This window comes from Arvicanthis niloticus, chromosome 5 (assembly GCF_011762505.2).
Source record: "Arvicanthis niloticus isolate mArvNil1 chromosome 5, mArvNil1.pat.X, whole genome shotgun sequence".
NCBI classification, from domain to species: domain Eukaryota; kingdom Metazoa; phylum Chordata; class Mammalia; order Rodentia; family Muridae; genus Arvicanthis; species Arvicanthis niloticus.
Window position 1 is genome coordinate 86,208,034 of NC_047662.1, and position 24,250 is coordinate 86,232,283.

The 24,250-nt window shown below is 38.3% G+C and overlaps 1 protein-coding gene across 6 annotated transcripts in view; it reads left to right on the plus strand.

Moving 5' to 3' along the window:
* Window positions 1–71: 71 nt before the first annotated feature.
* Ecpas (Ecm29 proteasome adaptor and scaffold) overlaps window positions 72–24,250 on the plus strand; it is a 107,061-nt gene continuing 82,882 nt past the window's right edge. For 2 of the 6 annotated variants that reach the window (XM_034501918.2, XM_076934899.1), the window contains exons 1-2: window positions 619–790; window positions 23,925–24,055. In XM_034501918.2, coding sequence (XP_034357809.1) covers window positions 751–790; window positions 23,925–24,055 — 171 coding nt within the window. In that variant the 5' untranslated portion in view covers window positions 619–750. Of the gene's footprint in view, window positions 211–616; window positions 791–7,769; window positions 7,874–23,924; window positions 24,056–24,250 lie in introns of those variants that run through there. The other 4 variants (XM_076934898.1, XM_034501919.2, XM_034501920.2 and 1 more) reach the window with 4 other exon arrangements.

Below are 24,250 nucleotides of genomic sequence, written 5' to 3' on the forward strand. Positions count from 1 at the left end.
CAGGCGGACGTGACAGCCGCAGACCTTTAACGCCAGAGCCCGAGGCCGCGCGCCTAGGGGAACTTCCCCCGCGGCGGGCAAGGCAGCCCGGCTCGGCTTGGCCTCACACAGGCTCCTCTGGAGCGGCCGCGCGTCTCCTCGGGCCCGGCCCTCCCTACACCTCGCTGGTCGCCGCAGCATCCCGGGCTATGGAGACCGGCTCCGACTCAGGTCAGAGGCCGCGTGCGTGCGGCTGAGGGAATGAGGCTGAGGTGGGGTTGGCCCGCCGCGTCTCCGCTCCGCGCGGGGGGAAGCTTGGCGGCGGCAGGTGGGCAGGACGAGGCGCGAGCGAGCGAGCGAGCGAGCGAGCGAGGGCGGGCGCGCGAGGGGCCGGCGGAGGGGGAGGGGCGAGGATGGCTCAGCTCTTTCTAAATATAAGAGCCGGCGTGAGGCGAGCAAGCCGGGCGCCGAGCCGAAGAGCCGCCAGGCGGTCACTCGGCCGCACGAGCGGCGGCGGCGGCGGCGGCTCCTCAGAGGCGCGAGGCTGAGGGAGCTCCCGAGCCGCGAGCTCGCGAGGCGCGGCGAGAGCGACGCTCGCGGCGCAGAGGACGCAGGCGGCGGGCGGGCCTCGAGGGCGCAGCGCGGCCCGCGTGAGGGACTCAAGGCGGCCCCGGGCCCCTGCGGCACGGCGCGGCGCGACACGGCGCGGCGACGGCCGCGAGCCCCCCTCGCCGGCCGTCCGCCCCTCCCTCGCTCGCTCCCGGGCGCAACATGGCTGCGGCCGCCGCCTCCGCCTCCCAGGACGAGCTGAGTAAGTGCGGCGCAGAGCCTGCGGCCGGGAGCGGGACTCAACTCCACGCGGGGCCGGGCCCGGCCGGACACTGGGGGCTGGTGGGCGCAGGGCCGGGCAAGCGGCCGTGCGGGGGCTCGGGCGCTCGGGCCTGGCGGGAGGGCGGGAGGGCGGGCGAGCGGGCGGGCCGCCGCCGCGGGCGCTTGTAGGCCGCAGGTTTGCACTGTCACGTCACGAAATTGAAACCAGAGCCCTGGGCATAGCCGCCCCTGCTCAAAATCTGCTTCGGCCCGGGCCTCGGAGGATCCCGGCCCCCCGACTTGCTGCCGGAGCTGGCGCGCGGCCTGTCGCCCCAGGTCGGACTGTGTCCACCCGTCCGTCCCGTCTGACCCCCGCATGTCCCCTGATTCTGACTGACGGGCGAATTCTAGAAAAGGAGCTTTTGGGAAGGGGAGAGGGTGCCTTTCCCCCACGTCCAAGGGATCAGCAGAAAGGTCACAGATTGGAGATGACTTTCAGGTTGAAGCAGTGAAGACCGATAGGGCCGCTGTTAATGGCAGAAAAAACAAAAACGCCGGGTGACGGAGCTGTCAGAAAGGAGAGACAACCCCACTCCATGCCAAGCGTTGCAATTTTCCAGGGGACGAGGATCCAAGCTCACTGGGAGCAGTGGTCACCCTTAATGCCAGGCCGCCCAGCCAGCTGCCAGTGTTCCACTCTATGCTTTGTGGGAAGTGTAGTTCTAGGACGTTGTCGGCCTATTCTGGGGTCATAAATATTCAATTTTTGTGGGATATGTAGAATAATTTATTGCGTTTTGGGCGGTTAGTTCAAATGTTTTAGGGTATTTAAGAGCACCCCACCCCCTATGTTGCCCTTCAGTTAAAGACTAAAAAAGAAAGGTGTTGTTTGAGGATGATGTACATTTTAAATGCCAGCATGGGTGAGGTGTTGCAGGCTTATGTTTGTGAAGCTTATGTTATTAAAGCGTCTCAATTGCCATGTGAAAGTAGTTAAACTTAATTTATGTTTCTTTGGTGCTTGGCAGTTGAAAGCTACTTTTATGAATGTGATCTCACTTTTGCCCTCATAACAACCTTGTGTGGCAGGTAGGTAGGAATTATCCTTGTTTTAAAGAGGAGGTATAAACGTTGAGAGGGATTAAGTTCCTTGCTGCTTTGAACTGGTGGAGCAGGAGTACTAGTTGCTGAAGTACACATTTGGTATGGCTCTGGGAAGAAAGGAGACTCTGAGGAAGGAGCAAGACGAGATCTCAGTATGGCGAGGTAGATGTAGGTAGCCACAATGTTGAGTGTTTCCTGTCAGTCCTAATGGAATCACCACTGGACCATTGAAGAGACCAGTTTCTTAATTTTATTTTTCAGTATTTTTATTGTGGTAAGATGCTCATCACAAAATTTATCATCCTAACCATGTTTTAAGTGTGTAATGCAGGGTCATTGTGTATATACACTCTGTTGTGCAATCACCACCACCATCCTCTTCAGGATTCTTCATCTTGCAAGACTGAAATTCTATACTTGTTAAACAGCTCCTCCTTCCCTCCTCTTCGTTGAGTCCCTGGCAGCCACTTTTCTGCTTTTTGTCTCTGAACTTCACTAGTTAACTTTTCACTGCGATTGTCTTTTTTTTTTTGGTGTGTAGTTTTATTTCATTTAGTATAATGTCTTCGTTTGTCTTTGCTATAACATCTGCCATGATTTTCTTTCTAAGATTGAATAATGCACCCTTGCATGTAATACTTTTTCTTATCCATTCATCTCTCTATGGACAAGTTGCTTCCAAATTTCAGTTGTCATACATAATGCTGCTGTGGTCCTTTCAATCCTTTTGGGAATATACCCTTAACTTTTGAGGGATGGACATTTTTTTTTTTTTGTTGTTGTTGTTGTCTTTTGTGGTTCTGGGGATTGAAGCTACGGCCTTTCACATACTAGGCAAGTGTTCTACCACTAGTTACACTCCCAGCCTGCCATTTGTCTTTTTTCCAGAGACTATACCATTTCACATTCCCACCAACATTGCATAAAGGGTTTCACTTCTCCATATTATTGTCAATAATTATTATTTTCTGTATCCCCCACTAGTACCATTTTAGCAGACATCAGGTCATCTGATATCAATCAGAAATAAAAAAATATGCATTTTAAAATTGACATGTTTTATGGTGTTTGGGTTTCTGTTGTAACAGTACATTAACATTTCAGTTACTGGTAGAGATGGGAAAGAAAATGAGAAGGAATTAACCATTTGGAGTGGCTCAAGTGTTTTAGTATCTACAGTGTACTTGTATATCAGGTACCTGTTAAGATGCTCACAGTATTTCTGGTTAAGGGATTTATTGACATTAGCAGCAAATGTTAAAGTTAGGAACAGATGGTCCATCTAGCTGTTCTGTTTTCTTTGGTCAAATTACCAAAGAAATTTGTTGATTTAGCTTCTGTTTTTATTCCGGAGAAGTTAAAGACTTGATATTTGGTACCTTAGAATAACTTGAGACCATATACATGTGTTCAGGTTAAGACATTTCCAATGAGGATGGTGACATTTTTTGGCAATCCCAAGCACTTATAAAGCTGAAGCCAGAGCAGCTACAGTTCGAGGTCAGCCTGAAGTATATACAGCAAAAGCTTCCTCCCCTGCCCCCACTGAAGGTTTTTTTTTTTTTTGTTTTTGTTTTTGTTTTTGTTTTTTTTTTTGTTTTTTTTTGTTTTTAGAATGGCTGTATTAAGAGGAGATGAATGATAAAGTTGCCTTGAGGGGTTCAAGAAAAAGGAGCTAATTATCTGAACATCTGGTGGTATTTTACTGTTTTTGAGATTGGTTTTGTAAGTTACACTTGCTATTCTCCAACTCTTGGGCTCCAGAAATTCTCCTGCCTCAGCCTCCAGAATGCTAGGACTATAACTACAGGCTGTTACTACTGTATCTGGCTTACTGTCATTTCTGTATAATAAATGATAATAGAAGCATTCCTCTGGGTGGCAGCATTGTTTTTTATCGTACTATTTTATTATGGAACTCAACACTCAGAAAAACTGAAAGTGAATATTTATATATTCACCACTATATATACCACCTGGTGGTATACTGTTCAGTTACATTAAGTCCTTTCATATATCTTTCATATATACAGCCACTTTTAATTATATTGCCATAGTATACTGTAAGAGATCCTGAGTAGCAAAATTGAGTGTTATTCACTACATTCCTCCTTCTGTTATCCCTTCTTTCTTTCCCCTCTCCCACCTTGAGTCAGGGTGTGGGTATATAGCCCAGGCTAGCCTCAAACTATTGGCTCTTTCTGTTGAGATTACAGGCATGCACTACCGTGCCCAGCCTTTGATTGATTGAATGATATAAACCTTTGAACTTGCAAGTGACCAAAAGGTAGGAAGGCAAGATAATCTTTAGTTTTGTTAGATTTTATGTTCTTTAAAAAAATATTTAAATCTTATATATTTTACTTTGAATCATGGCTATAACAGAATAATAGTAAAACTAATGTTTTTTTTTGAGAGTACCTACTCTCTAGTACTCTAGAGAGGTACTCTAGTTTGTACCTACTTGCTGACTCCTTAGAGTAACTGAGTTTGGTGCTGTCAACCAGATGGTAACATTATCCTAGGGCATAGTTAGGGCTTGAACTTAGATTCTTGGATTTAAAAAATTATGTCAGTTCTATTCTGTGAGCTGTTAACTTCCTTACAGTTATAGAAAGATGTAGTTATGTTTTCAATTTTTTTCTTTTAGTCTCTTGTATAAGGATCAAAATCAGGGTATGTTGGGGAAGGGTTCTACTGTGGCAGTGTTCTGTGTTTGATGAGCAGAATGTGCTTTTGGATAGTATGTGGACAAAGATTAATTAGTTCATATTAAAAGTGTTTTTAAAATGTAGTTTGTAATTATGCCTGGTTTTCTTTGTATTTGGGCTCATAATTGCAATTGGAATGAAACTCAATAGAGGGCAGATAGCTAGATTTTATTTTAACATCTTTTATTGGTTTATGGAAAAATGAACCCTCATATACACACACACACACACACACACACACACACACACAGCATCTTCATTCAGACATGGCTAACATTCAGTGGCATACAATCACTCACATAAACAGAAATATCATTCTGCTAAACTAAGAAACGTTGTTTTGAAGCCCACAAGAGGGAAAGTTCTAGTGTCCATCACTAACACCATTGCACTGTAACTGTTTCAGTAGCTGGGAGAGGTATTTCTGACAGGAAGAAAGGACTCGAGTTTTTGCTTGGTTAGCTGCTTAGTAGTTTCATGGTCTTGGTTTATAACTGTTAGGTGGCGTTCAAACCTGATCTTTGTTGAGTTATAGACAACTCTTGAAGAAGCAACATATAATCTTGAAGTGTATACTGTTCATTTTGATCTTAGGCACAGCCATGTGGTATCTTAGTGGTATCAGATAATCAACATTCCAGCAATCTTCAGAGTGTTTTTTGTTTTTTGTTTTTTTTTTAAGAGGATGATATGTGGCAAGCTGATATGTAGTTGTGTAGTTGAACAATTAATTATTTGGGCATATAGAAATAGTCCTTCAAAGATAATCATTGTAATCATAGATATAGACTATTGAGTTGATCTTTATAGAAAGGCTGTCAAGCCCATATCATTAAGTTTTGGTTATGTAAGCAAATAGGAAGTTAAAATGGAAAATGACAACAGGATCTCTCTCTCTCTCTCTCTCTCTCTCTCTCTCTCTCTCTCATTCCACAGCTTATTACTACTCCATTCTTTTTGAATTATGCTTCCAGTAAACAATAATTTTAATAAAGGCCAGTGCCAACAGTTGGCATGGAGATACTGGTCATGTTCAGAAGATAGATGTTAAAACTGTAGGCATGCTAGTGTTCTCAAATGGTTTGATTCTGTTGTTGATTTCTCCTTTCAGTCTGGCCAAGACTCTGCTTTGATGACTGCTGTCGTGTATTACATGTTTTATCCACATATTTTCCAATTCAGTAAGCAGACTTTTAAAATTGAGTAATTTATAGTTTTGTCCTCAGAGTGCTTATAGTTAATTAGACACAGATTTATATGTCAATATAAATAGCTAATATGAAGCATGATATGAAAAATGCTTAATATGAGTCTTTGGAAACTTCAGTGAATGAGTATCACATTCTAGGGTCTAAGGAATAGTAGCTTAAATTGAAACTTGGAAGAAGAGCAATCAATAATCATGCATTTTAGGAAAAGGCAAATAAGTCATATGAGCGGAATGAAGATGTGTTTACTGTGGCTGGGTGAAGAACTAGGAAAAGAAATAAACTTGGTAGTTTGAGACTTGGTATATAGTGCCTTCATTATTTAGGATCTAGAACAAATTACTTTCCTGAATATTCTTTCTTTCTCATAAAATGGGGTGATGACAAGAAATACTCATGGTGTTGTTAAGATAGTTATATTTACAAGTGCTCTGTATAAACAGTTAAGGAATCTAAATTTACTAACGTTTTTTGTATGGGAAAGGCAAGAACAGAAAACACTGGGAAGATAGGATAAGACCAAGGCATAGAAATGCCAACCAATGTAAAGAGTTTGTTTGGACTTAGTTCTGTAGACAGTAGAGACCCAACAGAGTTCCTAAAGGGCTGTCACACAACATGAGAAGGTCTGTTTTATAAGAATAACAGATGATGGTGGTGAAATAATTAATTGCAAGAATCCACAGATCAAGAGCACAAGATTTACAAGGAGGGGATCAAATGGGCAAAGAAATGTAAGGTCTGAATTGAGACAGTAGAAATGGAGTTGGCAAGGAGATAATATTAATTGAAGTCCTGAAGTATGTAGGAATGATTGGGTTGTTATTATATAGGTGAGGGTTATTCAAGTGAGGAAAGAGTTAGGAACGATTCCAAGAATCTGACTGGGGACTGTAGGATAGGGAAGTAGGGCAGAAAGTAGTTTTTAGGCAGACTTAGAGAATTGGAAATGGGGAAGAAACAAAAATAAGATTGTATTCAACAAATGAACGAATGAATGATTGATGGAGAAACCTTTATTGAATAGATTAAGGAGAATGGTTTGGGTGGTGCCCAGTGCCTCTGAAATTATAGTCAAAGCTGGTTTCAAATTTATTGCTTTAACACTTTTGGTTAATGTGTCCTTGAACACAAAACTGCCTACCTTTGGGCCTTGTTTTTCCCATTTGTAAAATGGGATTACATCAAAACAAGCTCATAGGATTCTAAGAATGGGAAGAAATGATGCATGATGCATGTATAAACTTGGTAGTATTTGGCACATGCGTTGCACATCTATGTGGGAAATTTGATTCTAAAGCTTTGAAGAGGTGGGGATGATGGGATCATAGGAATGGATGGCTTGTTCCGAAGACAGGTCTTTGGAGCCTGTGAATATGTAGGGAAGGTTGAGATGACAATAGTCAAGAAAATGAGTCCTGGGAGAAGTCATGGGTTACTAGAGTTACATGGTTAATTTTTGTTTTCTCCTGAGGTTTGAGACAAAGTCACACTATGTAGCCCATGCTGACTTCAAACTCTTGATCCTCCTGTTTCAGCTTCCTAAGTACTTAAGCATTTGTATTTCTCAGTTATATTACTGGCAACATGTATACTGGTTAACTCTCTTCTTACAAAACCACTGTGTAACTGAGATACTTCCTTTAATTTTAATGTAAGGTTTTAATATACTTATGCACATATTTATATGATAAATTTCATGTTGTATTGGTACTGGAGTTTAAAAATCTTTAGTCAGTTATCAGTGTATCTTTTGAAGCTTTATATGTAGGCTCAGATTTTGTTTATGCAGTACCCTTCTTCACCAAATTTGATAATCACTGTATTTTTCCTTATTCTGATTTGCAAAGGAGGGCATCAAAGATGTTAGCAAGAAATGAAAAGTGCTTATTTTTCTTAAAATGGTAGTTCTATGTACAAGTCTTAATTGTATTTTTTTTGGTGTTCTGAATAATAGATTCTTTATACAATTGCATATGTACGAGTGGATGAACATACCATTGGTGATCCAGAGGACTTTTGTCAAGATTGGATAAACCATGTATCACATTGATTGTAGAGGTTAGTAGATTTAGTTCCTGAGGATATGTGCATTTTTATAGCAGATTTAAAAATGCATAGATTATTAGGTGGCAATTTTCCCCTAAGATCTTCACTTTTTCCCCCCATTTTTTTCTTTTTCCTTTCCTAGTTACCTGAGAGAACAAGTGAAGTTCTTGTTAGTTTGTATGTGCCTGATATTTCTATTCTCTGTGGTGATAAATATAAAAGAATGAGCAAAAAAGAAAAAAAAATATAAAATTTGAAAATATTAGTTAGCAATGTGCACAGGCAGAAACAATGGATGACAGTTTATAACTAATATTATCTGCTATACAAAAAAACATTTTACAATTTCAGGAACATTATTATGGAATCAATTATTTTAACTTCTGAAAAGAGGTTTTGTAAGAGGGATCTTTATGGTAATTGGGTATTCCTGATTCTGCTACTTTAATATGCACTGTGATTTTTTTTTTAAGCTGTTTTATTCTGTTAGTATTACAAAGTTTGTGATTCTAGTTTTGCTTTTTAATGATACTGGATAGTTCTTTGAAACTCCATGAATTCAACACTAGTGACTACTTGGGGTTAGTAACATCAGTTCAAAAGTCTATTGTGTGCCTATCTTCTACTATAACTCTTAGACTGATTTAACTATTTTATGACTTTTTAGTATGTATACTGCTAATTACAGTATATAATGGCTAATTCATTTAAGTGGAATTTTGAGGGCTGGAATGGTTTATAAATCAGAATTCAACTTCAGAATAAATTGTGGTTTATTTTTGCTGTTTCTTATCTTTTTTTTTCCCCTGTGGTATGTGGAGGAATAAAAATTGGGAGGTTGAAAGGGTTGACAGACTTGTTTAGTAGAGCAATGAGGGCATTGCTTATTCCATCCTAGATTCTTTAATTGTTTTGGAACCCATGAGAAATGTATTAATGCTTTTATGATATACCAAAGACAAGCAGTTCAAAACACAAGTGCTAGGATTTAAATTGTGACTTTTTAGGCAGACATGGTGGTGCATGCCTGTATCGTAATCCCTATACTCAGGAGGCAGACACAGGAGGATCACTACAACTTTGAGGCCGTCCTGGACTACATAGTGAATTCCAGGCAACTGGGATTATAGTGTGAGATACTGCCTTAATAAACAACACACAAACAACCAAAACACTTCAGAAATGTTCACATCCAAATGAGCAGCTTTCTTCCAAGTAATTAACTGCTTTTGGTGGATATTAACTATCCTACGTTGGACTATTATGCAACCTGAATTCTTATGTAGTATCTCCCTTAGACTTGGGTTTTGTAAGCCAAAGTGATCCTTCTGCTCACTACCTTATTAAAATTAATTTTATCTGGTTGCCTGACAGCTGCTGGCTCTGAGGAGAAAGGCCTTTTTAGAGGTGGGAGTATTTGTGAACTTGCATCTTAGAAATTGTTGAGGACTCTTGTCAAATCATCTGGTCCAGCTGTCAAGCTACCGTTATGCTTTCTTTGCTTTCCTGTGTGTATGTGTGAAGAAGTGAGGAGTTGAAGGCAGTAAGGAAATAATCTTGTAGGGCGTTGACACAGGAAGAGGGAAGCTTTTTTATGGATTGTATTGAGTTGGTAGGGAGTTTAAAGTAGTCTGGCACGTTATACAGAAGGCTAGGATTTCATACATATCAGGAAATAAATAGATTCTTAACTTTGCCTTGCTTAAGGAGTTTGTTACTAGTTCTTGTAGATAAAAAGACTCATGACTTTGGGGAATACAGTAATGTCTATCCACCCCCCCAACATGTACCAATGGCAAACCAAAGAAATTCTACCCAAATTTAGCTTGTGAAACAATGAGTTTATTTGGGTTTCTTGCAGGAGCCTGGGTGAGGAGCTACTTACAGGAGAGCTCATTGTACCTGCTGGATTGTAAAGCATGTCAGTTTTCATGACAATTCATGAAAATTGAGCTCCTAGAGTTCCCTGGCAGACTTGGGCAGAGAGCTACCTGGATGACTCCTTATTCTGTAATTGTTTACTGCTTATGTAACTGGGGAAGGAATATCATAATGTCTTGGGCTTCTGAACCTCCAAAGTGTCATTAGCTTCGTGAGTCTTATGATCCTTTTCCCCTCTCTATGAGAGAATGTCTGAATTTGGAGAAAATAGCTATATAACAAGGACTTTCTTAATTGGGCATTTGTCTTGGCCCTGAGGACAGAGGGACAAACATGCTTTCATTGCCTTAGTTCTGAGGGGCAGCAGTACTAGAAGTGCTGCATAGGTGAGGACCGAGGACCATGATGGTTCGTTCCCTCGGACTGTCCTAGCTAGAGGCAGGCAGCTTTTGCAGAAACTGTGATGAATTGTTTCACTCTGGGAATGAATCATTCCTAATTTCCAACATACTACTGTATTTGTGCTTACTATGGGAGTGATTGGCATTTGCTTTTTAAAAAGTATATTTGCATTTAATTGAGTTCCTTTTAAAAAGGCTGGAGTAGGGGCAAACTTCTATTTTAAAATCTTAGGAATGAAGATGGGAGTTCTGATTTCTGTTACTATTTTATGAAGAAAAGTCCTTATTTGGGTCTTGCAGGTGTTAGAGTGACAGTCAATGACTTAGAGTGGTATTTAGGAATCAACAGATGGGGCAGACTTTCAGGGCTAGGACTAGTTAGATTTATAAGAGAATAATCTAGATACTGGTCAGGTTTTCCTTATTTTTCAGTTTTAGCCTCAAACTAATTAAAATGGTTTTCAGTGTTTTAAGATTCCAAGTCTCCTCTTTACATGTCTCAGTCACCGCTTCCAATTGTATACTTTAGTTCTATTTTTCTTAGCTTGTAGGTTCCCATTTCTGAAAATGCTGCTTTGGTTCTGCCTATTTCAGGTTGACATGAGCACCAACTCTGTCTGTTATACAATCATTATTTTCTTCACCCTCAGACATTTCCAAGTAAATTATTGAAGCTGAGGTGAGTTACAGGGTAGTCTTGTGTTCAGAGCACTTGACTTTCTATGTTTTAGTTGGTCCCCTTTTCATTTTCCTCTTTTTCTTTTTTCCCTTTGCTGTAGAAATGGCTGCAACTCCCCTGATTTGGATCAGTACAGCTTTGCCACACAATGGGGAATCTTACTTTCTTGTCATGGTATTAAAACATGTCTCATTTCCATTCTAATTATAAGTTGTCAACCAGTTTATTTTCTTATTACAGTTGTTAGATACATAAACTTCTAAGTAGCTTTCATGATGCATAAAGAATTACTATTTTCTGCATTCAACCAGTATTTGAGCATCTACTTTCTAAAGGAACTGAGTTAAGTATTTGGATAAAAGAGTCTCAGTTATAGGCTCTGAACTTAAGCTGGAAGAAGATGGAGGCGTGAGTATGGTGTAGGGTAGAGTCAGATCAAATTGGTGTAGAAAAGGGAAGATTGAGCAGTTATATAATATGTAGCAAAAGATGGTAATCATTAGAAGTATAGAGAATGTAAGTGGTAGGACAGGTGTCAGGAGGATGTTGAGCTGAGACATAGCTCCAGGATGCTTCCTATACCTGCATTCAGCAGAAGCTGGGAGTTTTGAATTTCCCACAAAAGAGAATTTTAGGAGTCAGTATGAAGCAGAATTGGAATTCATTAAGAAGAGATTTTTAATAATAGATTTAAGCATGGGGATCATTAGAAAGAGAGGTGCTCAGTGAAAATATAAGACATAAGTGTGGGTGTGGGTTACTCAAGAGAGAGTTGCAATTACTTGTCTCTCTAATAATTATATAGATGATTTTGGTGGGTTCTGAAGTTACATCTAATAGAGTTGTTAAGGGACTTAAATGTGGTCATAGGATGGTTTCTGATGTGCATGTGTTGGGTAGGTTTACACCCAGTAGAAGTAAACCTTGGGTCACAGGTTTCTTCTCTTCCCCGTTGAATTTTTTAAGCATTTGTACTTTGTATCCTTCCCAGAAAAGGACTACTATAGTGAGCCCATAGGACCAGGATGAGAGTGGTATGTGTGTATGCATAGTATGTAGTATATGAGTTGGGCCTCATATACTACAGTATATGAGTGGGGTGGGGGTGGATTTAGATGTGTGTAGATAGAAGAGTGGTCTAGTATATTTGGGAGAGTGCACCATGTTACTTGGTCAAAAGAATTGGACTGGGAAAAACTGGATGTGGTGGCACACTTTGCTCTGGTACTTGGGACAGTGGGCTAGAGCAAGGATGTCTCAAAATATTTGGGCTGGAAGAATTTATGGTATATGTAAGAAACAGTTGGGATTTGGATGGCTCTGGGGAGTGATAGCATATCATAGGTGAGAATGTTTGTCTAGGGTACAACTACTGGTCTACTCCCAGGAAAGATTCCCTTCCTGATATTAATTACAATGCATTGGAAGCATTTTGTTTTCTAAATGTACTTTATGGAGGTGTGTTTTTCTTTTCTTCTATAAGATCTTTATTTATATTGGATCAAGTTGAAAGCTGGCTTAAGCCAAGATGGCACGTGCAGTAAATCAAAATACTTACGGAACTGAGAGGGACCTTCAGGAGAGTCTTGGAATTTCAACTAGAAATTGTTCAGATCTTCCAGCTTTTCCAAGCTTTCATGCCATTCTTTCTTCAGTTCAACTTTCTCTGATTTTGTGATTGATAGGATAGGCTTGAGATATTTGTATCATATTTGTTAGTTTATACTTCTAAGTTCAGCCAGTCAGAGGAGGTTTGAGTTTTTGTTTTGAATCCCAATTCTGAATACCTGAAGAAAGTTAGTCAAGGTCAAATTTATGATGTATACAGGTGTCTCAGGATTTGTAGTATCTTCACTGTCTTTCTCTGCTGAAACCAAGCTGTATTTCAGCATACTGGAAGGAACATTGTGATTGGAGATGAACTGCCACTTAATAGCTTTGTAATCTTGATCAACATAGTTTTTGTAGATGTTTTCATCTCATATAAAATGGAGCTACTTTTACCTACTTGAATAAATAGTGGTTTGTGGGAGAGATGTCTGTGTTTCAGTCACCTTTAGTAAGTCAGTTAGGTCATGAGTTCCAGTTTTAATGTTTCATTTATAAATGCAAATATCTATATTACATCATGTTTTTCTAAGATCCAAAAGACCCCATGGTCATCTTACATATAATAATTTAAGTTGAAAAGAATGTTTGTGAATTATTTTATTATAGTCTGGGATATTTTTGTGGTAATTAACCAGATAATTAAAAATATGCGGTAGCTTTAGGTTAGTAATTGATTTGTTATATGATGCAGACATGGTTTAGGTATTTTCAGCTTCCTTTCCAATCTCAGCTTCTACTTAAGACCTCTAACATTAATTTTATTAGTATTTATTTTTCTGTGCTGGGTATTGAACTCAGGTTTTATACATGCTAGGCAGGTGATCTACCACTAAGCTACATTCCAGAGCACCTCATTTATATTCTGAAATGTATTTTCATATTCATAAAATTTGATGTCTTTGTTAGAAAATTATGCCGGGCAGTGGTGGTACATGCCTTTATTAATCTCAGCACTTTGGAGGCAGAGGCAGGTAAATTTCTGAGTTCGAGGCCAGCCTGGTCTACAGAGTGAGTTCCAGGATAGCCTGCTACATTTAATCTGTTCTTCTGTTGACTGATTTTTGGTTACTTTCAGTTTTGACTCTTATTAACCCTGTGACTATGAATGGTTTTATGCATATGTCCTTGTGCTTAGCTTTTCTCAGGAGATTTGCTCCTCCCACTCCCAAGATCATGTTATACAGAGTGTTATACCTACCTGCCCTCTATCTTTTATTTTTTTTTCCCTTCTTGATTTTCTTTGGATTTTGGGACAGCGTATTTGGAACTCACTATACTGACTTCAGATTTGTGGCAGCTCTCTGGAGTTATATAGGTGTAGCTTAGTTCTCTAAAGTATTTCTATTCAGTTTTTTAATAGTTAAAAAGATACGAGATATTTATAATGTACTCCTCTTCCCCTTTTTACTGTATAGAACTAGTTTTTAAAAAATGTCTCGTTGGTATTTTATGCTTTGTGCTTGAGAGTATATTTCAATTTTTCATTTTCAGATTTTCATTCAAAGCTTAAAATACTTTAGTTTTTAATCCATGTTATTAATTTATCTGAAAGTGATTTTTAAAATGATGTTTCATTCATTTTTGGTTGTCTTCTGTATTCTCTATTCAATTTGTTGATTTGTCCCTCTTAAATACTTATTTTATATGCTCTTAATCGCTGTAACTTTATAATAAGTCCTAAAATGTAGTAGAGTGACTCATTTTTTTTGTGGGAATTATTGGTTATTGTTGTTTGATATTCCGTGTTATTTTAATTCACATTTCACCTGAATTTTATAATCATCTTTTCAACTTTCATGAACTCTTTTCTATAGAAAATATTTGGTTGTGGTATATTGTACTATTTTTTATAATGCTGGATTTATTTGTGGACATTCTTACTGTTTACCAGATATTTTTGACTCGGTACAAGATAAAGTCTTGGTGGACTTTTGGCTAGGGACATGGTATGGTGTGTGTCTAAGGCATTAAGATTAGGTTAACCTGCTTGTAGAGCAGAAGGCTTGAGGTTATGAAGCGAGGCAGCAAAGTTTCATCTGGAGTTGGCCCTGTCAACTGACTGCTGAGCAGAGCTTCCTACTGAGCTTTGGATGATGAGTATTGCGGAAAGTTAATGTCAGTTTCTTTAAATTTTAGAGACTTAGGCATTTTAACCACAGAATCAACTAACCTGTTCCATCTGATACAGAAACCTAAATATTTCTAATATCCTTATTCTAGTCATTAGGATTAACTTATAGCACATAGTACCATTTTTCTCTATAAAGAACTTTGATATGTTTTGTAGGATTCATTTCTAGGTACCATACCTTTTTTTAAAAAATGCTGTTGCACACATTTTAAAACGTCCTTTTCTGACTCCGTTCTCATGTATTTCAGTTGGCTTCTTTACTCTGATCCTGTATGCAACACGAACTTCTTATTCCACATACTCTTCTTATAGCTATTATTATACAAGCTATGAAATACTGGCAGTTTAAAAAAAATCCTGTTTATTCTTTATACTGCATTTTCATGAACCTTTAGTTCAGTTTGCTTAGTAGTAGTAATAGTTTGTACTTTTTGTGTTGTCCAGGTTTTGTACGCAATATCATTTTTGCTGTAGATTTTACAGAGATACATTTTGTCAGAGTAGTAATTTCTTTCTAGGCTGGTTGTTTTCAAATCTACATCTATAAGCTCTGCTATGTGGTACTGGGTTTCTGTATTTTCCAGACCCCTCTACCAATTAGCTTCCTGTTTTGAGGCTCCTTTTTTTCCTGCCTCAGTAAGAATATTTTCTTCCCCCTAGAAATTGTATTGTTTTATCTTTCATATTCAGAGTTTTTGAGAATGGTGCTAAGGATGCAACCCAGGGGCTTGTTTACGCTAAGCACGTACTCCATCACTACCTTTAGCTTTTCGTATTTAGATTTAGGATTCACCAGAAATTTATCTTCTTTCATGTTTGGTGTGATGGGATAGGGGTTACATTTTGTTTTCCCATAATACAATGCTATTGTTAGTGTAGTTTACTGAAATAATATTCACTTATTTTATTCATAACTTTGTTTTAAATCAGGTGGCTTGTACATGTTCATTTCTTAAGGAGTTTTTGTATTTTTCAACTGATCTGTTTTTGTACCACCTTGTACTTTTAATTATTGTAGGTTCTGGTGAGGTTTGAAATCTTGTCATATAAACTTTTTCCTCTTCAGCATCAATTAGTTTGATAAATACTGGCAGTTTTTTTCTCTAACTTTTTTTTTTTTTTAAATCTTCCAGGTTAACCTTTGCAAATCTTAGTCCTTTGTACAAATGGTAGAATCAGACTTTTATTTAGTACTCTTAAAATACTTTTGAGTTGATATTGGATAATATTTTCTGCATATTAGTTTGGGGATAATTGACATGTTGTTAGTATATTGTAACTCTTATCTGAAAGGCTTAGAAACAGATAGGATGTTTGATTTTTGTTTTTAGATTAAAAACCTTTATGTATTTATAACATGGTAGCTTATGGATGAGACCCAAGTCTAAACACAAAATTTCCTTATGTCTTCCATTTACTTCTACAATAGGCTTAATATACTTGTATCCTGACTGTGATCCGTGTTAGTTTGAGTGTAGCATCAGTAGTCTTAGATTGTGGATTTCAGATTTTAAATTATTGGATGAAGAGATCTGGTTTATTTTGATCCACAATTATTGTATGCCCTTTCTATTTTCCTCAGTTTCTTACAGCACAGTACATTTTGTTTTTTTGCTTAGAGAGGTCTTGCATAATTTCCCCTTAATTTCTATGTATATATGTTTTTATGTGTCACTGAAAAAGATGTTTTCAGATTACATAAATTGATTGACACAGTTTTGCCATATGGCTCAACCTGGCCTTGAATACATGTTCCTATTGCCTTAGCCTCCCATATGCTGCAATTACTAGTACGTGCTATGTACCAGGATCACAAATTCTATTTTTAAATGATTTGTTATTAATATATAGACAATCAACTCATTGTTATATATTGTTATTCTAGTAATTTATCTGTAGACTGATTTTGATTTTCTGTGTGTAAATATAATCTTCAGATACTGAAAATATTCTTTTCAATCTAGTATATTTTATTTATTTTTGTCTTATTATTTTGAATATAATTTGCAACAAACATTTTAGTAGAATTATTTAATTTTTTTTTCCAGTGCTAGAGATTGAACTTGGGGCCTTGCATGTAATAGACAAGCACTTTACCCACTGACTTATATTCTTAGCCCTTGAATATAATTCTTTTTTTTTTTTTTCATTTTTTACTGTTTATTTTATTTACATTTCAAATGTTATCCCCCTTCCTGGTTTCCTCTCCGTAAACCCCCTATCCTATTTTCCCTTCCCCTTGCTTCTATGAGGGAGTTCCCCCACCCACCTACTCACCCACTCCTGCCTCACCTAGCATTCCCCACATTGGGGCATCAAGTCTCCACAGGACCAAGGGCCTCTCCTTCCACTGAGGCCAGACAAGGCCATCCTCTGCTAAATATGAAGCTGGAGCCATGGGTACCTCCATGTGTACTGTTTGGTTGATGGTTTAGTTCTTGGAAACTCTGGGGGGGGGGGGTCTGGTTTGTTGATATGGTTCTTCCTATGGGGTTGCAAGCCCCTTCAGCTCCTTCAGTCCTTCCCCCCAACTCCTCCATTGGGGTCCTCCGTGCACAGTCTGATGGTTGGCTGTGAGCATCTATATCTGTATTGGTAAGGCTCTGGAAGAACCTCTCAGGAGACAGCCATACCAAGCAAGCTCTTGTCAGCAAGAGGTTTTTGGCATTAGCAGTAGTATCTGGGTTTGGTGTCTGTAGATGAGATGGATCCTAGGTGGGGCCATCTCTGGATGGCCTTTCCTTCAGTCTCTGCTCCACTCTTTGTCTCTGCATTTCCTTTAGATAGGAACAATTCTGTGTTAATATTTTTGAGATGAGTGGGTGTTACGGACCACACTACCCCACGTTTGGGGGCCAAAATGTCAGGGACAGCTCTATCAATGTTGGAACCCACACTGCCAAAAGCCTTGGGGGCTAAACTGTTAGAGCCCACACTGCCCCAAACTGCTCCGGTCCACGGGTCGGGGTTCAGCAAGAGAGAGTGTGAAGATAGACACAAAGAATGGAGACTAGACAGAGTGTGATTCAATCCCATTTGTTTTTTAGTTTAGTCTCTCTTCTTCTCTCCAAGTCCCTAGTTCCAAGTCCCTGGTTCCTAGCACCAAGTCTCAGGTCCTAATCCTAGTTCCAGCTGTAATAAATCTCAAGTCCTTATCCTGTTTCAGCTGCTAGTCTCTTTCCCAGTTCCAAGTTTCTCTTCCAAGTTCTTTTCCAAGTTACCTTCTTCTGTCTGTCTCTGCCTTTTATATGTCTCACTTCTAAATCAATTAAGTCACACCTTTAAGTCACACCCCTTTAAGTCTCACACACCCAAGGGAGAATCCTGGGTATCTAAAACAAGATGTTATCAGAGTGTGCTCAGCTGTTGTAGGCTGTTGTAAACAAGTCTCTTGTCAGGATATATGGCTCAAGATGGCTGCAAGGATGATAGCTGCTTTCTGTTGGCTCCCCACAAGTGGGTGGCCCCAACTCTCAACCAGAGTCCGTATATATACCCAATATAATTCTTTTTTTTTTAAACAGATTTATTTATTTATTTTTTATGTGTGAGTGCTTGCCTGCATATATGTATGCATACTATGGTATTCCTGATGCTCACAGAGGGCAGAAGAGGATGTTGGATCCCCTAGGACTCCAGTTACAGATGGTTGTGAGTTTCCATGTGGGTGGTAAACTAAACTCAGGTCCTCTGCAAGACCAGCAAGTAGTTTTAACCACTGAGATATCTCTCTAGTCTCTAAATGGAATTCATGCTAGTGAACTGTTTCTGTGTTGTTCCCCAAATAATGGAGAATGTAGTTAGTATTTTATCATTAAGTACAAAGCTGCAAATTAAAAAAAAATAAGATTCTTACCTGATTAAAGAAGTTCTATTTTTAACCTTATTCAACATGGATAATTTATTCCTGTCTTATTAACCTGGGTACCTTTTAAAAATATATTGAAATATTACAGGATTTTTAAAATTTTAATCCAGCTAGTATGGTTAAATATACTGATTTTAAATGTTAAACTAACTTTTTAAACATTTTTGAAGTAAGCTCTCCTTTAGCACATGATTTATTATTATTTTTATGTAACACTGTCTTTCCTTTGCCATTTGACTTACAATTTTTATTTGCCTTTGTGTTCAAGTTAAATACACTTTATTTACTTCTGCTTTTTTGGAATGTATATACATATATACATATACATATATATGTATATATATACACACATACATACATACATACGTATTAAATTGTATGATTATAACTTTATACAGTGTATGTTATTTCTTAGCATGGGAGAGATTACTCAGTAGGTAAAGGTACTTTACTGCCAACCTTTGCAAGCTTGAATTTGACAGTTTGATCTCTAGAACCCACATGGTAGGAAGTGAAAACCAATTCTAACAACTTGCCTTCTGACTTCTAGTAAATGTGCTCTTTTGTCTGTTGGCACATGGGATTGTATCTCTCAGGCCTGGCTTAGTTTTTTTTTGGTGGTGATAAACGGAGGTGTTAACATCTAGTGTAGGATTCCTATTGCTGCTGAGATCCTACAATTAATCTTAGCTGAAAACATGTTCTGAAACTAAAAACTTGGGTAAATTTCTTATTTATATTATTAAGAACACTGTAATCGTAGTTGCTGTTGAAGCTATGACTTTGACTTTAGGATATCTTGAGCACAATCTCACATATGCACTAACTCTCCCTCACATCCAACATTTAATTGATTGTTTAAAGGGAAATAGTAATGGGTCTAATTTTTTTAATAAGCAAAACAGTGGAAGTTTGATTGAGTAGAAAAATGTGAAAAGGTAGAGCTTGCTCTTGTCTCATTCTGTTTATCATCTATTAGATGATTTGGAGAATATCATTTAGAGCTAACAGCTTCTGAAAGATGGATGGGAGTTTTGGATTCCCTTTGAATCTTCAGAACATATGGTTGGTTCTATCTCTTCCTATTTTTGAAAAGGTCCTCTTGTGATATTTGTCTGTTTTTATTGCTGTAACAGAATACTTGAGATTAGATAATTTATATTGAACATAAATGTCTTTCATTTTCTTTTTTGGCCCCTCTTCTTGAGATAGAACCTCACATATCCTAGGCTGACCTTGAACTTGTTATGTAACCAAGGATGTCCTTGAAATTAAAATCCTATTGCTGACACCCCCCTAAGAGCCACCATGTTTGATATAATGTGGTACTGAGCTTTCTACTGGTGGATCCCTACACACTCTCCCACCCCAGTATTTCTGTTGTTTCTGAAAGCTGGAAATCCACATTGAGAGGCTTTCAAATGTTGAGGTTTTTTTTTTTTTTTTTTTTTTTTTTTTTTTTTTTTTTTTTTTTTTTTTTTCTTATGTCATATCAGGTAGAAGAATAAAAGTACAAGAGGGTTACAATCTTAGGAAGAAAAATACCTGTATGTTCTCCCTCATGTGGATGCTCACGTGTGCATCCTAGGGGTGTGCATGTGTGCGCGTGTGTTTAGGGATTCACTTATCATACCACATAATCACATATACGGAGGTCAGAAGACACTTGCAGAAATTATCTCCTTCTACTTTGTGATCCTGGGACTCAACTCAGGTTGTCAGGCTTGCCCTCAGAGCTGTCTCTCTGTACCCTATTCCCCTCTTTAAGATAGATTCTTGGTATGAGTAGGGTGGCCTTGAACTTCTTAGCATCGTAACTCAGCTTTCTTCATGCTAGGATTACAGGAGTATGTTAACCACACCCAATTTGATTTGATTTTACTTAAAAGTACATTATGTCACTAAAAGATGAACTGATTAGTTGTACATTGATTCTTAATTGAATGTGGAAGATCTAACTATCTGCTTGAGAAGTAGTACCCTTGTATGTTTGGTGATTTTTTTTTTGTATTATCACATTGCATTACAAATGAGTATATGAAAAATAACCACAATATATGCCCCCTTTTAACTTTGTCATGGATTTTTCTAGGTTAATTTGTTAAGAAAATTTAACTTTTTGTCTTGTCTGTGAACATTTTTTTTCCTGCTTTTTACTTGGAACTTTTACAGATGTAGTGGTTGAATTCAGCATTCCTAAGGAGCAAGTTCTAGGACAGCCAAGGCTACACAGAGAAACCCTGTCTTGAAAAACAAAACAAACAAAAATTTCTTTTACAATAGCACTCAATGTTTATTAAGTAGACTCATCTGGCCTAGTATTCCCAGAATTTACCTGCCTACTTTTGATTCTTTGTTCTATTTTCCTTTCTTAAACTAAACTGGAACTTTACTTGGGATTTTACTAGGTTTTTAAAGCATTTTTTATTAATTTGTGAGTTTCATATCATGTATTCCATCCTGCTCATCTCATCTCCTTGTCCCCTCATATCTGCCCTTCACGCTTACAAAACTCCCTTCACCACCAAAAATAAAATACATACTTGTGTACATGTGCACGCACATGCATGGCCACACGTGCAAACACACGCACACGCACACACGCGCACACACACACACACAACCACCATCACTGACAACACCCCAAAGCATAGAAACATCCCTTGGTGGAAGCTGTAGTATGTTGCAGTGTGTCCCACAGTATATCCCTCTGTCCACACATCTTCACTTGTAAATATCTGTTGCAATGAGTCATTGATCTAGTTCTAAATCTCTGGCTTCTGTGACCCCATCAATATTGGATCCTCATTGGGACTTCTGCTGGCTATCCTGTTGTTGCTCTGTGTCATGGAGATCCTGCGGCTTTGGAGCAGCAGGACTGGCCCTTTCACCAGTCCCAGCCATTTGTAGATGGTATTGATTTGGGGGTGGGCTGCTATTATTATTATTTGTTGTTGTTATTATTATTCAATGTCTCTCCCCCCCCCCCCCCATCCTGTTTAAGGCTGCATTCAATAGTTAACCCTAGCCTCTCTGGGGCAGTATCTTAGTTTGCTTCCCCCCCCCCACCTTCTTATGATCTTGGCAGTATTTAGGAATACTGATCAGGTACCCTGTAGAGTGTCTTTCAGTTTTGATTTTCTGATGTTTTAGCAGCAAATAGACTTAGATGGTGGGTTTTAGAATGAATACAAGAGTGCTGAAATGTCTCTCTTGTTACATCTCATCATGCACACATTATATGATGTTACTGCTGATATAAACTGTCTTTTCTTGGGCGAGAGTATTTTTCCATTGTAAAGTTAATATATTTTCTTCTGTTTTAAGTAGTAACTAAATCCAGCGTACCCTGAAAAGAGAAAGAGGGCAGGGATAAAGCTATTCTTCCTTGAGGAATATATTAGAGTACTTCCATAAGAAAGGCTTACCTTTTTCCTTTAGTTTATTGACATCAATAAAGACCACCGTGGGTTCCTAGTTTGGCTTTTAAACCCAGCCCTATACTATTTATTGTGTTCTGTTAGTTGATTCAGTATTGGTTAGCAGGAGTTCTTTCAGGTTGATTTCAATACCTTCTTAACTTTTCATTTCATCTCTAGTACTATAAGATGTTTCAGGCTACCTTTTAAAAATCTTTTTTCCTGTTCTAAGCTCTAGAATTAGTTATTTCCCCAAGAAGTCTGTTGCCTTTTATTACTGAATTATATTTAAAATAAGATTCATGTTGGATATAGAGCTTGTATGTTTCTACATGGGTGTTGCTGCTTTTGTTCTTTCAGGGCTCACTCATTGATAGATCTAGCTACTTTCTTTCACAGATAGAATATTTGAGGCAAATAAAGTAATTCTTAGGGCTGGAGAGAAGGCTCAGCAGTTAAGAGTGCTGTTCTTCCCAGTACCCATATGGCAGCTTACAACTGTCTGTAATTCCAGTTCCAGGGGACCTGATAGCCTCACATAGACATACATGCAGATAAAATACCAATGCACATAAAACAAAAAAGTAACTGTTAGTATTCGTTACAAAACTTGGCTAATTATCAGTCAGTGAGTAGTCTAAGTTTCATTTATATGACTCCTGACGCTTGTCTTTTGGCTAACTTTACTAGTTGAAGTAAATTTCAGTAACTGTATTAGTTCATCTGAGTATGTTTTTGGTTTTAATCACTAAGTAGTAAAGACTTTTAAAAATATGTTTTAAAATTGAAGTATAATTGGCATGATGCACTGCTCAAGATACAAAATATTTTCAGCTCATTCCTCCTGATAATTTTTACAAGTGATTTGTGATGTGTGTGAGTGTTGGATAGCGTAGCGTCTGACCATGTGTATTTTTGTAGATATGTACCCTCATGCACAGAGGAGGTTTTGAATGTTTTGCTCTATTCTACACCTTATTCACTTGAGATAAGGTTGTTCATCAGCAAAAACCAGTGATCCTTTTGTGTCTGCTTGTTCACAGTTATAGGGTTATACATATGCATGTCACTATACCCAGGTTTTTGCCTGAGTTCTGGTGGTTTGAACTCGGAGCTTCATCCTTGCACAACAAGAGCTTTTACTTGCTGAGGCATCCCTATCTCTTTTTGAAACAGTTATCTTGTTATGAAGACCAGCCTAGCCTTAAATTTAGAGTGGTCCTCCTGCCTCAGCCTTTCAAATACTGAGATTACAGTCAGGCACCACTGTGCTCAGTGCCACATAAGAGCCTTTGAAAAACAAATATTTCATTACAGCACCCCCCCCCCTTTTTTTTTTTCAGTGCTGAGGTTCAAACCTATGGCCTCATAAATGCCTAGTACTTAAAAAATTAACAGTGATTTGCAGTCAGGTATCTGGCATTCGTGTGAGTTCTCTTCTCCATCACCTTCCTCTCTGTTCTATATAGTGCACTGGTCAAAGATACATGGTGACTTGTTTAATAATTACTATCTACATTTTGTTGAATATACTCCCATGCTCTTGCCCAACATGGTTCTCACTATAGCTTCCTGTGGGATACTTTGTGTCTGATTTTCTAATTCAGTCCCAACATAGTGGTGGTCAGTGATTCTGTCTTTGGAGAAACTTCCTCAGTTAGTCCCTGACATCTAGTCAAATTCCTCTGTTGTGTTCTCCTAGCTAGGTTTAGAAGAGTACTTTAAAAACAAAACAAAACAAAACAAAACAAAACAAAACAAAACACCCAAAAAAACTTGTATCTTTTCTTAGTAACTAACTCCTTCAGAAAGACTAAGTAACTGAATTACTCTTAGTTATTCTCCTTTTCAGAGATTAAATGTCTAAAAACAGGTGTACATGATTAGCTAATAGACCTTTTTTAGCAGTACTTTCTGGTTGTGTCACAATCATCTGTCTATGGGGCTAGTTTGGTTGAAATTCTTGACTGAAGGATCTGCAGTACAGAAAAAAGAATTAAGCTATAAAAATAGACTTGTTTATGTTTGGTTTGCCAAGCTCTCTTGTGTTTTTTTTTTTTTTTTATATTATAGATCAGCTCGAACGGGTCTTTTTACGACTTGGCCATGCTGAAACAGATGAACAGTTACAAAATATTATATCTAAATTCCTTCCTCCTGTTTTGCTCAAACTGTCCAGCACCCAAGAAGGCGTACGGAAAAAAGTAAGCATGTTGGGGACCGTGTGGGGAAATAAATGATGAATAAGTGGATATGGATATATATATATATATATATATATATATATATATATATATGAGTTTTTTATTCCCATTGTTGAAATGTGGGTTCATGATCCATTACAGCTTTCCAAATGTATGGTAAGTCTAAGAGTTAGCTTTCAGAATGAGAGTAAATGC